Raw genomic sequence first — 13,404 nt, 5'->3', positions numbered from 1 at the left:
TATGCTTCAATGAGGACAGGCCTCGTTCTGGACTCTGGAGAGCATGCTGTCTTTTGGGGCCTGAGTTCCAAATTCCCTCTGCCCTAGTGTAATTAAAGGCCAGTGAGTTCGCTCTAGCTTTAGATTTCTCTGACAGAAGGAATACTTTCACCCTCTCCTCACTTTCAGATCAATCCATCATCTTGAAGAGATTGATTAAATAATAAAGTGAGACAGCACAGAAACAGGCCCCGTGTCCATGACAACCATTGAGTATCCTTCCATACAAACCCAGTTGCCAGCACCTAGTCCACAGTATATTCGGTCCCAGTTTTGACTGATCTGCCTCCCCTGCCCTTTCAGGCAGTACATTCCAGACTGCAACCAGCCTCGAGGTGGAAAAAAAATTGTCCTCTGATCCCTTCTGAACCACAGCTGTCTTGTCTCAGACGTTTGCTATGAGGAATTGTTTCTCAATATCAAACCTGTGCCTCATGTAACTACACAGTTCAATTAGTCCCTCTCAACTTCCTCCTCATTTGGAATTGATGGACATAGGACATCTTTCAGGAATTATATGGGTTGTAGGCAATTAATACAAATGAGAATCAGTCTTCCCAAAAATCCGTTCAAATGTAGACCACAAGCAGAAATCAATTTCAAAAAAAGGACAGCTTTGTAAACAAACAGAATTTAAAAAAGGATCAGAAATGGAGAGAGTGAGCAATTTCAAGTTCCTGGGTGCTAATATCTCTGAGGACCCAACCTGGTCCCAACATATCGATACAGTCAGAGACAGTGGCAATACAGCATTTCGTTAGGAGTTTGAAGACATTTGGAATGTCACCTAAAACACTCAAAAATTTCTACAGATGTACTGTGGAGAGCATTCTAACTGGTTGCATCACTGGCCGGTATGGGGGGGGGGGGGGGTAGGGGGCTACTGCACAGGATCATAGTAAGCTGCAGAGAGCTGTAAAATTAGTCAGCTCCATCATAGGCACTAACCTCTGTAGTATCCAAGAGATCTTCAAGGAACAGTGCCTCTAAAAAGGAGACGTCTATTATTAAGGACTCCCATCACCCAGGACATGCCCTCTGCTATCATCATACAGAAGGCTGAAGATACACACTCAGCGAGTCAGGAACAGCTTCTTCCCCTCTGCCATCCGATTTCTAAATGCACAGTGAAACCATGAACACTACCTCACCACTTTTTTATTTCTGTTTTTGCACTACTTCCTTAAGCTAGCTATTTGTTATACATATATATACTTATTGCAATTCACAGTTTTTTTACCATATTATCATGTACTGCAGTCACCGCAAAATTAACAAATTTCATGACAAATGCCGGTGATAGTAAACCTGATTCTGATCTGCCTCACAGCAGGAGCCTGATAAAGTCGCATTTCAGAAATGACAATCGACAAAGATAACACCAACCCACCTGATAACTCTCCTGCAGCCCGCCTTCCATCATCTGAGCCCGCGTGAGCTCCCTTTCAAACTGCTCCAGCCAAACTTTTGCGTCTCTCAGCAGCTGTTTGCCCTCCCGCTGGTGGTGCATGGAATGGAAATAATTGTAGTGAAAGAGAGGCAGCGAGATGCTGCTGAATTCGAGTCTAAACAACGACAGCAAGCTGTATCCACGGGGACAGTAACTCAGACCCAAACTTGCAATCTTACATAACCCTTCTGTCAGCCAGAAGAAATTTTGCAGAACGTTGTGAGGGGCAGGGATGCAATTCCACGACAGGCTCTGAGAAACATTCATGCACAGATTCATCAGGAGCGTCAAGGCAACTTGAAAGGAGAGATAAGAAACAGCTCGACGCAGTCATCTGAAAATTTACAATTAGGACCCATGCTTTGCAGTGTTCTCAGAATATCAAACTTTTTAAATACCCATGCTTTCTGAAAAATTATTCAAACTTGTAGAAAAAAATACAAGAACTCACAGAGCTAAAGAACATCAGCTGACTAGGGCAGTGTTGTGTTGCAATGCCAAAAATAGATTTTATAAATGCAAGTTAACACGGCAAAGTATCCGAACACTGGGATAGACAAGGTGGCGAAAAGCTTAATGCTTCTGAGAAAGTATCTTAATAAGAAGCTAGAGGTAGAGAAATAAAGAGTTTCAGTATGAGGGCCTTGACCAATGACGACACAGGTACCAGTACCAGGGAAAAGTGATAACTGGGATAAGGATCTATGGAAAAATGTGGACACACAGAAGACTGTCAGCCAAAAACAAACACACTACTGCTGGAACTCAGTGGATCAGGAAAATAGGCAGTTGACATTTCAGCTTGAGACTTTCATCAGAACTGGAATGGAGGAATTCAGGTATGTGGAGAGCCTAGAGATGATGAAGGTGCTCTGTTAGAACAAGGGAGGATAGGAGGAGATCTTATTGATGTGTCCAAGGTCATGAAGCATTTTGCTACAGTAAATAATGAGAAATGCTTACTCATGCAATAGTAAAAGAATGTTTTGCAAGTCAGGTGGCATGGAGAGTGAAAAAGAGGTATAATTTCAGGCCGTTGATCTGAGAAATGTTAGAAAACAATAATATTTGAAGTTCCAGAGAAGGGGTCAGATGGGATTTATTTTCTCCGTTCTCTCTCTCCGCTTACATCTTGTCCAGACAAATCACCTGCTGTTAAGAAGTCTTTATTACCCTCCATCGGTTGACCCAATAATTCATATTCCTTATTGTCTCAACACCTCTCCCCTTTTCTGCAAATTTAAACATGTTTGTTTTTCCACTCTGAGAAAAAAGGCCTGAAATATAAACTATTTCTATCTCCACAATTGCTGAATGTTTCCAACATTTTCTATTTTTATTTTGGTTTTCAAGCATCAGCAGCTTTTTCCCCCTTAGATGTGCAATAAATGCTTGTGTGATTTAGTATCCAACAGCCAAAAGTTTGATCGAAGTCAAATCGACAGAAACCTTCAATGGAAAACAGATACTGTAAATTCCTGAAGGATGGACAACCTCAGGGCCATGGGGAACAGGAAGGGAGTGGGGCTTGGCTGGTGCTGACTAAAGAGGCCACATACCCTCCCTCTGCTGTATTACTCTGTGCTTGTACAGTAAGATCAAATAGAAATAGGAAAGGACTCACCTCTTCCTCTGCGGGTTCAGGCTCAGCCCCCCGTGGGTCTGGATATTGCTTCAGGAACTGTGCTACGTAAGTCATGATGGACTTCTCATCTGGTTTGTTGACATCAACATCTGTAAAGCATCATTCAGTTAGGAGACAGGGTTCAGCTGCTCCTTCAAAGAACTGAGCAATATGTACACACCCCTAATAGCACCTAACAGTGGTGTGCTTCAAAACCCCACGGCTTTTCACAAGAGCGCTTCAGACAAGATGTGAGATTAAACCACTTACAGAGCTATCAGGACAGGTGAACAGAAATGAGGTCAAGGAAGTGGATTGAAAGAGGAGGAAAGGTGGGGAAGCAGTGAGGTTTGGGGAGACAGCCTGCCAGTGGTGAGGTGATGGAAATCAGGGACATGCAAGAGGTATTGAAGGTGGCGAGAGATGGTAAGCTACAGTTTCATGTAATGGCTTACATAAGAACATACAAAACCCAGAACAAGAGTATCAACTCCTTCAGCCTGCTCTAACTTTCAGCAAGTTCATGACAGACCAAACCTTGGGCCCAAGACCACTGGCTCACCCACTCTCTCCACATATCTCTCAACTCCCTTGTGGTTTACTACATCCAGCTTGAGGATATTCAATGACTCCTCTTCTATAGCTCACTGGGGTAGAAAATTCCAAAGATTCACACCCATCAGAGGCAAAAAAATACTGGTGACCCCTTATTCTAAAACTATGCCCCTTCTAAAGGAAACAGTCTCTCAGCAGCTTGCCTACAATCCCCTCAAAATTCTCCTCATGTTTCCATAAGATTCTCTCTCATTCTTCTTCAACATGCACAACCATTTGGCACACGCCACCCACTTCACTCCAAGAATCAACTTAGTGAAACTTCTCCAATGTAAGTAAATCACTCCTTGGATCAAAAGCCAATACAGTACACCAGATATTGCCTCACCAGCACCTTATAAACATGCATAAGAAGTTCTGTTTTAACTTTTGGATCCATACACTTTTCAATGCTTAATATTTAATTATCCTTCCTTGAAGCCAACATTTAACTCATCGTTGGCTTCAAAGAAGGATAATTAAATATTAAGTAATGAAAAGCGTTGGGTGTACGTGTGTGACCCCAAGCTTCCAATGGCCTGTCACTTTTATTCTTGTCCTAGTCTCACTCAACCACTCCACCTTTGGCCTCCTACACAGCTCCAACAAAGCCCAGTGTAAGCCTGAAGTTTGGCGCCTTCATCTTCCAAGGTGACACATGATACAGCTAATCAACCAATGTAAGTAATGGTGCATTTCTAGATCAGGGGCCAATCTTTTTCAAGTACAAGGTTAACAAGTCTCCACCTGCAGCTGAGGAGTAGCAGAAGGATGACATGCCACTGGGGTATGACACAAATCTTATGGAAGGACAGGGACTGAAAGCACGTGGCTTTACTAATACCCAAAAGCACACAGATGGCATATGGCCTTTTCTCAATATCTCTTACTCTCTTACAGTTTCATACAGTCATACAGCACAGAAACAGACCTTTTCACCACCATTAGCGGTCAATTGGACAGGTGTATGGATGGGAAAGGTTTAGAGCAGTGGTTCCCAACTTGGGGTCCACGGATCCCTCGGTTAATGGAGGGTAAATACGAAGAAATGTAAAGTAAGAGAGCGATGTCAGAATACATCTCCACAGATCCCTAAAAATGATCAGCAAAGTGGTTAAGAAGGATGCTTGCCTTTATTGGCCAAGGAACACAAGAGCAGCAAGATCATGTTAAAACTTTACAAACCACTGGCTTGGCCACAGTTGTAGGGTCATCGTGCAAATGGAAGGGCCTTCTACACACATTTTATGGAAGTGTTATGTTTCTGTAGAGTCAGACAGCATGGAGAAAGGCACTTTGGTGCACCGGGACCAAGATGACCATCCTCTTTCACCAATCCTGTTGTGTTGGCCCCACCGTCCTAAAAACATCCCTTAAATTCTACCACCCGCGTGCTCGCTTGGGGCAATTTACAGTGGCTAATTTACCACCCAGCTGCAGGTAATTGGAAACTGCAAGGGCAAATACCTGGAGGAAACCCACTTAGTCACAGCGAGAACATGCAAACTCCATACAGACTGGACCAGGGGTCAGGATTAAATCTGAGAAACACACACAAAATGCTGGAGGAACTGAACAGGACAGGCAGCCTCTATGGGAAAGAATAAGGTCAAAGTTTGAAGGACCACACTGTACTCTTTTCCATAGATGCTGCCTGGCCTGCTGAGTTCCTCCAATGTTTTGTGCGTGATGCTGGATTTCCAGCATCTGTAAATTTTCTCTTGTTTGTGATATGATTAAATCTGGATAGCTGAGACTGTGAGGCAGCTGTCCTACCAACTACATCATATAAACTTGCCTGAATGAAGAGTTAATACCATAGTTGTAATGTGTTCTATTTCTTAATCTGCTACTTGAGTAAAATAATAAAGATAATTAGAAAACCTCCATCAGGGACAACAAAACTGTAAGACAATATCTAATAATAAATCCATGAAAGAGAACATTATAACACCCGACAGGATGAAGGCTCATTACTGAGGAGGAGTGTTGCTGAACACGGGTCATGAAGACCTCCTGTTTCCAAAGCTATCAGCAGCCTGGCAGAGCCTCAGCAGAAGTTCATTACAGAGATGACATGGGAGAAATCTGAACTAAACTTCCAGGCGAGAGGAAATTAAAAACAGAAGACGCTGGAAGTATTCAGTACTTGAAACTAAATTTACTGGGAGGGTGGGGAACAGAGTGAATGCTTCAGGTCAATGAGCTTTCATCAGAATTGGAAGAAAAACTTAGATATGGAACAACATTTTTAAGTGTGGAGAATGCATGAGGGGGCAGAGGGAATGCAGGAAGAGGTCTGTGATACTTTGGAGAGTGAAGACCAAATGAGGCGAGTACAGAACATCTCGGTTGGGTGTACGTGTGTGACCCCGAGCTTCCAATGGCCTGTCACTTTTATTCTTGTCCTAGTCTCACTCAACCACTCCACCTTTGGCCTCCTACACAGCTCCAACAAAGCCCAGTATAAGCCCGAAGTTTGGCGCCTTCATCTTCCAAGGTGACACATGATACAGCTAATCAACCCTTCCGCTCTTCCACCTCACACTCCTACCCCTCAGGTCTTTTGTCTCCTCTGTCGTCTTCTGGGATTTCAGATTTTGGCTGCCTCCTCCAAACAGACCACCCCTGTCCTCTCTCAGCCAGCACCACCAACACCCAAGTCCTTCAGACTTTCCTGGTTTTCACTTTGTCAAAGACCTCTTTTGTTTTTCCCACTTTCTCTGCAACTTAAAACTTCCCATGTTTCCCAATGAATCAAAATAGGCACAATGGGAAGGAGGCTAATTGGCCTTTATTGTCCATACTGGCTCTATGTAAGATGATAGTTTCACTCCCCTTCCCCCTCCCCAAAGCCTATGAGTTCTCCAATTTCAGATACTTATCCAGTTCCCTTTTGAACATCAATTGAATCTGCCTCCAATATTACCCCTTGGAGAGAAAACCAGCCTATAAACTTCCCCACACACAAATGGCTGGAACAACTCAGTGAATCAGGCAGTGTCTATTATCAGATATTCATCAGATCTCATCAGAAGTCCTGATGAAGGGTCTCGGCCTAAAACGTCAACTCTTTAGTACTCTCCATAGAGGCTGTCTGACCTGCCAAGTTCCTCCACCATTTTGTGTGTGTTATTCTGAATTTCCAGCATCTGCAGAATCTCTTGTGTTTATAATCTTCCTCATGTCTCTTTTGGTTGTTTTGCCCATCGCCTTCATTCTCAGACCTCTGCCGGAAGGAGCAATTTCTATCTGTTCTGTGTCCATGAGTTTAACCACGTTGACCCCATCTCCTCAAAACCTGACCTGTTCCAAATACAAAACTCAGCTTCACCATTGTTCCACACAACTAAAGCTCTTTGTTTCTAAACACTGACCCTCTTCTGCACCTTCCTAAAACGTAACATCTGCAACTGCACGCATCACTCTGATAGGAGCCAAAATAATGCCTTATGAGGGCTCACCAGTTAATTGTCAGGCACAGGAATTTCACTTCACTAGCCCTTGAGAATTTTTTTCTTGATTTTGTTGACTGAGCAAAGAACATTGGCCAAGACATAACAGCACAGCCCCTCTTCTTCAAATACTACAAAGGGGATCCTCTACCATCAGGAAGGAGGCAGCCAGGGCTTTGCTTAAAGTCCCATCAGAAAGACAATCCTTTCCAAAGTGCAGCAGAGTGCCAGGACTCATCTTTTCGAATAGTATTAAAGAATCAGGATTTCTGAGAGTTCAGCTCTGGCAAGAAGAGAAAGCCATGTAGGATAATAATAGATTCCTACAGTGGGAGTCTCCGCTGAACTATCCACCACCAATAAAACAGATAAAATTACAAAATTACATAAATAACTTGAACTCTAACCAATGACGATTGACAAATACCTTCAGGGTCCAGGAGTCTTGGAATCCCGAGCTGAGTTTCAGCGATGGTGAAAGCACTCTCCAAGTTTTCCCTGTTTGACTGGCTCCTGACCCTTTCCAAGTCGGTCAAGTCGGGACGGATGGCGTGAATAACAGAATGAAAGGCAACACCACTCCTCCAGCTCGGGCCAAAATCCTTCACTTCAATGCCTAAACGCCTTCACGGGAAAAAGCAGAGGTTATAAATGCATTATATAAAACAACAAGAAGAAAACCTGTGAAGGTTGGGGCACTGGGCCTGAAGCAGAAGAGAACATGGAGCTGCCTTAGGCTCCTCATTGCATTCCAGAGCAGACCAGTACAGCAGGATGGATGCACACAATAGAACAAACTACAAGAGGAATTCAGTGGACCAGACTGCATTTGTGGAGGGAAACACTGACCTTTGAAGTTGAGACCCTTCATCTGGAGTTGGCTAGACTTTGTCCAGTCCAGATGAATGACCTTGGCCCAAGACATTGACTGTCCATTTCCCTCCACAGACGCAGCCTGACTCAGTGAGATCCTCCAGCATTTTGTTTTTGCTCTAGATCCCAGCACCTGCAGTCTCTTGCATCTCCACTGCTGATGATGCATTCTGGTCTCTCATAACCGACCCATTCTCGATCTAACCAACACGTTCTTGCAATGTGTGAACTCACCACATTTGGGTGCTACTCTACCTCGTTGCGGTCATCGCAGCAGGACGTGCACCACTAAAGGATTCTCATTCCCTGCTTCCGCTTAGCCCACTGCTTTATCGCTCTACACTCATGACTGTGTGGCGAGACACAGCTCAGATGCTATCAATAAATTTGCCAATGACACCACAGTTGTTGGCAGAATCTCAGATGACGATGAGGAGGCGTACAGGAATGAGATAGATCAGCTGCTTCAGTGTTGTTGCAACTACAACCTTGTACGCAACTCTAACAACACCAAGGAATTGATTGTGGACTTCAGGAAGGGGAGGTCGGGAGGACACACACCAGTCCTCATTGAGGGCTCAGCAGTAGAAAGGGTGAGCAGCCTCCTACTTATCAACGTGGCAGAGGATCTATCCTGGGCCCAACATTTTGATGCAGTAATGAAGGCGGAACACCAGGGCCTCCACTGCATTAGGAGTTTGAGGAGATTTGATACGTCACCAAAAGCTCTTGCAGATTTCTAGATGAACAGTGGAGAACATCCTGACTGGTTGTATCAGTGCCTAGTATGGAGACTCCAATGCATAGGGCCACCGCAGGCTGCAGAGGGCCGTAGACTCGGCCAGCTCTCATCCATTACTAAGAATGCTCACGATCTGGGACACGCCTTCTTCTTGTTACTAACATTAGGGAGACAGTACTGCAGACTGATGACCTATACTCAAACATCTATTTCTCCTCCACCATCAGATCTCTAAATGGTCCTTGAATCCATACACATTGACTCATTATTCCTTTTCTTGTACTATTTATATATTTTTGAAACTTATAGTATTCTATGCCTTTGCATTGTATTCTTCTGCCTACCTTCAATTGAATCTCCAAAATAATCATCCTCTCTAAAAATTAACCCTTGCACTCCTGCTCTTCACTTAGAGGACTGTGCAAAAGTTTTTGGCACATATAAATAGTGCGGGTGCCTAACACTTTTGTACAGCACTGAGGTAATTTTCTGTATTGCACTGTACTGCTGCCACAGAAAAGAAACTAATTTCATGCCATATGTGAGTGATGACAAACCTGATTCTGATGTGGGTCTCCAAGAGTGGGAAAGAGGCAGGGAGAGGGGAACCATGATAGGGAAAAGGGGAAGGGAGAGGGGAGGGAGCAGGAAGCAGCAGAAAGACATTCTGTAATGATCAATAAACCAATTGTTAGGAATCAAGTCACCTTGCCTGGTGTCTGAGGGCTGGCTGTGTCTGCACTCACCCTTGGCACACCCCACCCTCACCACTCCAAACATCATTTGCTGCCGTCATATTAATAAATTTGCTCTCTGCGCCAGGTTGACAAATACAGTACTGTGCAAAGCTCTTAGGCACCCTAGCTATATATATGTGCCCAAGACTTTTGCACAGTACTGTAATCATAGTTGCCAATGTATCATGAGATCCACCAGTTCTATTCAGCATCAAATTCACATTTTTACCTACAGTATGTTGGCAATTCAGAAGAACAATTTATTGAAGCAGTTTCAGTTTAGAGATAATCTCTGTTTTAGCACAGGAATTGGACTATCAATGCTGAAGACCTGGTTCCGGTTTCCCCTCTTTATGCTACCTGGCACTGTGGCAGGGCTCTCACGCAATCTGCCCTCTGTATTCATCTTGCGAACAATAAAAGATCCCGCTTGTTGCCTCTGCCTATCATCTCTCAGCATCTGTTGTTATTTCCAGTCTCCCCTCCTCACGTGGATCCACCTATCACCTGCCAACCCGTCCACCATCGATCGCTTCCCTCCAAGGTTTTGTAATGGCTTATCTCCTCTGTATCTTTCAGTCCAGATGATGGTATCAACCCAAAACATCAACTGTCCATTTCCCTCCACTGATGCTGCCCGACCCACCAAATTTTTCCAGTTTTTTGCTTGTTGAGAGATAAGACTGTGTTCTAGAAATGGCATTAGATTCTAGAATCTACAGTAGAACCTATTCAAGCTGTAATAGGGGAACCTGACAGGCTCCACGTTTGTCGATTAAAACCATATGGTTATTTATTTACACCGAAGACTAAAGTCACAGCAAGAAAGCCAAACAGGCTAATTGGCAAGAAGAGTGTTTTGCATTCATCAGGATCAGCAGAATGATGTGTCCTGTGAATCGAAGGGTCCAGTTTGTCTTACACATGGGCAGCTTACTGGGGAGTTTGGATATTTAGCCAAAACCAAAGGCAGCCTTTGGAAAAATTTCCCAACACTGAGGCATTCTAAAACAGATATCATCAGTCACCTCAGATGGATACGGAGTAGGGGAGTAGAGCACTCAGCCGCTTGAGACTGTGGCACTGTTCAATGGAGTCACGGCAGATCCATGATCTAACGTCAGAAATTCTCCTTCACCCCACATCAGCAGTCATTTCTGTTAACTGAAATATGCCAGTCTCAGATTTGAATGGACAATCAGCCTAGCATCACCAAGCATTGCAGGCACAGTTTTCACTTTTCACCGTGTTTTTAGTGCAGGTGGACTTCCTGCCCTTCCTAAGCTCCAGTCCAAGAACTTGTGCTCATGAATACAGACTCCCACAGGGCTCCAGTACTGTGAGATGCTCATAGCCTGGTCAGATCTGTCTTTGACTACAGAAAGGGTGACTCCTATCTTAATTCTGGTTGGAACCAAAATCTCCTCTTTTTCCTTTGGACACAGCTGCAAGCAAGATAAAGATAATATAAGCTTTAGAATGGTCAGTTACTATACTGATAGAGATGGTGCCATTTTCTTGATGATGTAAGTGCTGAGAATCCAGTCTCAATTCTACTGTATACAGCAAAAAAAGAGACTAACCATTCAGTTTACCATCTTATCTTACAGTACACCCTAATTAGGACAAAGAGAGGAAAGGAGGACATTCCTGACTCCGTGGCCGTACTCAGTGAGGCAGGACATAAGACAATGTTGAGAGAAGTAAACACACAACGAACTTCAATACTGAATGCTGAAAATAAGTTCAGTGAGCAACTGACTTTCATTTACTGCAACAGAATGACTGACGTGGAACTCACTTTCCTGCAGTGTGGTGCACCCACTTCAGGAGAGCCTTCTTGGCATTTCCCTTCAAGTTGGTCACAACTTTTCTCTTGGATGGGGGGCTCCCAGTCTCTGAGTTGGCCACGCTCTCCACAGACGAGGCACTGCTGGACAGTGACGAGAGCAGTGACAGATTACAGGTAAGCTCTTCGATCTGCAGATTAGGAAACAAGCCAGTGAAAATGAGGGGGTTGCAATGGGCTGCAAAGACTGGCATATAACTGTAACAAAAGGTATAATTAGAGTAATGTTGGGGGTCACCTGGAAGTATAAAATGATGGTCCAAATCAAGCCAAGGACAATGGACGGTCTTCCATCAACGATATCTGTAGAATTGATGTTGACCAGTTTAATCTGTAAGAAGAGTAAGGCACATGTCAAAATAAGTTCCTAGTGCCACAAATCCCATGATTATTCATGCAGTTTAGTTCACAAACTCACACCACCTTTTTGCTCAATCTTTTACTCACACCCAATCTTTCTTCCACATACCAGTCAATCAAGTGAAAGTAGATACACATATTACATAGGTAGTCATTCTGGGGAGAAAACAAGGAAAGATGATGTTCTTCTACAACAGATTTCCAAACCATAGGCCATCCCAGATAATTTCATAGCCAGACATAGCTTGTCCTGCCTCATAGATAAATGCAAAAATGCAAAAAAAAAATGCACTGTTGTTCGAATGATCTTGATGTGGTTAAAATGGCTGCAGTAATTCCAATACTGCAGTGAAGACCACAAAACACAAACATTTCATTGGCTGTAAACCACATTGGGTGGCTCTGAGGTCACTGGCTGTGCTATATAACCATTCCTTGATTAATAGAAGGAATGAGTTCCTGGAAAACAGGTCATTGAATGAAATTTTATAAATTGACAATGGCAAGGTGAAATGCATTTCAGTTCAACATAATTCTTTCTCAACACAGAGTGACACAATATTCAATTTGACTAATTTGATATAAATCAGTCAATGGAGTCAAAGGAAAAAAAACTTTTAAAATCAAACACATAATCTTCATTTATATTAAATTAGTTTCTAAAATGCTGCAAACATTTTTCCCCAGAACTCCAGCCTTCAAGAACCTACTTCCCTTTTAACAGGGTAAAGCATGGAGATGAACCCAGAACACAGTGGAATGCTTCATGATGTCTGTCACAAATATATTAAAATAATGAGCATGGTTGCTGTGAGGAGGAGGCTTGGATCCATTAATGGGAGCTGCTGGCAGTACTCCTACAGCAGAGTGATATTGAAGGAAGCCGTCTCTGTAATAGCATTCAGCAATAACAGATACACATTTCCACAGCACATTTAATACAGAAAAATATCCCAATTCAGTCAACAGAGAAGCAATCAATGATGGCCCTGGTCCAAAAGAGGAGATTGTAACAGGAGAGGTCAAAACATTAGTCACAGAGGCGGGATTTCAGGAAAATCATAATGGAAAAGATTGAGAGGAGGGGCAGAAGGGTTCAGGGAAGGAAATAGACAGCACCAGGAGGAGGTGATAAAAATTCATGCTGAATTTCTAGGTACGGCACTGGTAAAAGCATTTTTCACGGGAGAACGACAGTGGCCAAGGAGAACTGGTTGCCATCAAGGTGTGTTGGAATTGCCACCATGTTGTAGCGTGCAGTGAAGGAATGGAAAAGAGTGGTCCGTGGGAAATAGCGAGAAAAGGATATGGGCAGCACGGTGGCACAGACGGTGGAGCAGTTTCCTCACAGTCAGCAACGCAGGTTCAATCCTGATCTCGACTGCTGTCTGTGCAGGATTTGCTTGTCCTCCCCATAACCTCGTCACCTTTCTCCCAGATTCCAAAATGAGTGTAAATTGGCCTCAATCTGCCACTAATCTGTACGTACAGTGCCTTGAAAAAGTATTCCGCCCCCACAACTATCTTCACATTTTACTGTCTCATTTTCTAAATTTAAAATATTTTTGAAGTAAGATTTTTTGAGTTAATCTACAAAACACTGTGCATCATGTCAAATGAAAAGAAAAATTCCAAAACCAGTTAACAATTTACTGAAAAGTAAAAACAAAAATTGTGAGGT

At 43.4% G+C, this 13,404-nt stretch overlaps 1 protein-coding gene across 1 annotated transcript in view; it reads right to left on the bottom strand.

The window, feature by feature from the left end:
* LOC140730671 (nesprin-1-like) overlaps positions 1 to 13,404 on the bottom strand; it is a 626,730-nt gene that overhangs the window by 525,110 nt on the left and 88,216 nt on the right. The window contains 5 exon segments of the mRNA XM_073051428.1: positions 1,430 to 1,537; positions 3,114 to 3,223; positions 7,590 to 7,786; positions 11,316 to 11,494; positions 11,602 to 11,694. Of these exon segments, the coding sequence (XP_072907529.1) occupies positions 1,430 to 1,537; positions 3,114 to 3,223; positions 7,590 to 7,786; positions 11,316 to 11,494; positions 11,602 to 11,694 (687 nt within the window).

Source organism: Hemitrygon akajei, chromosome 7 (genome assembly GCF_048418815.1).
Source record: "Hemitrygon akajei chromosome 7, sHemAka1.3, whole genome shotgun sequence".
Lineage (NCBI taxonomy): Eukaryota > Metazoa > Chordata > Chondrichthyes > Myliobatiformes > Dasyatidae > Hemitrygon > Hemitrygon akajei.
Note: the sequence above shows the minus strand (reverse complement) of the source record. Positions and strands in the feature narration are given on the sequence as shown.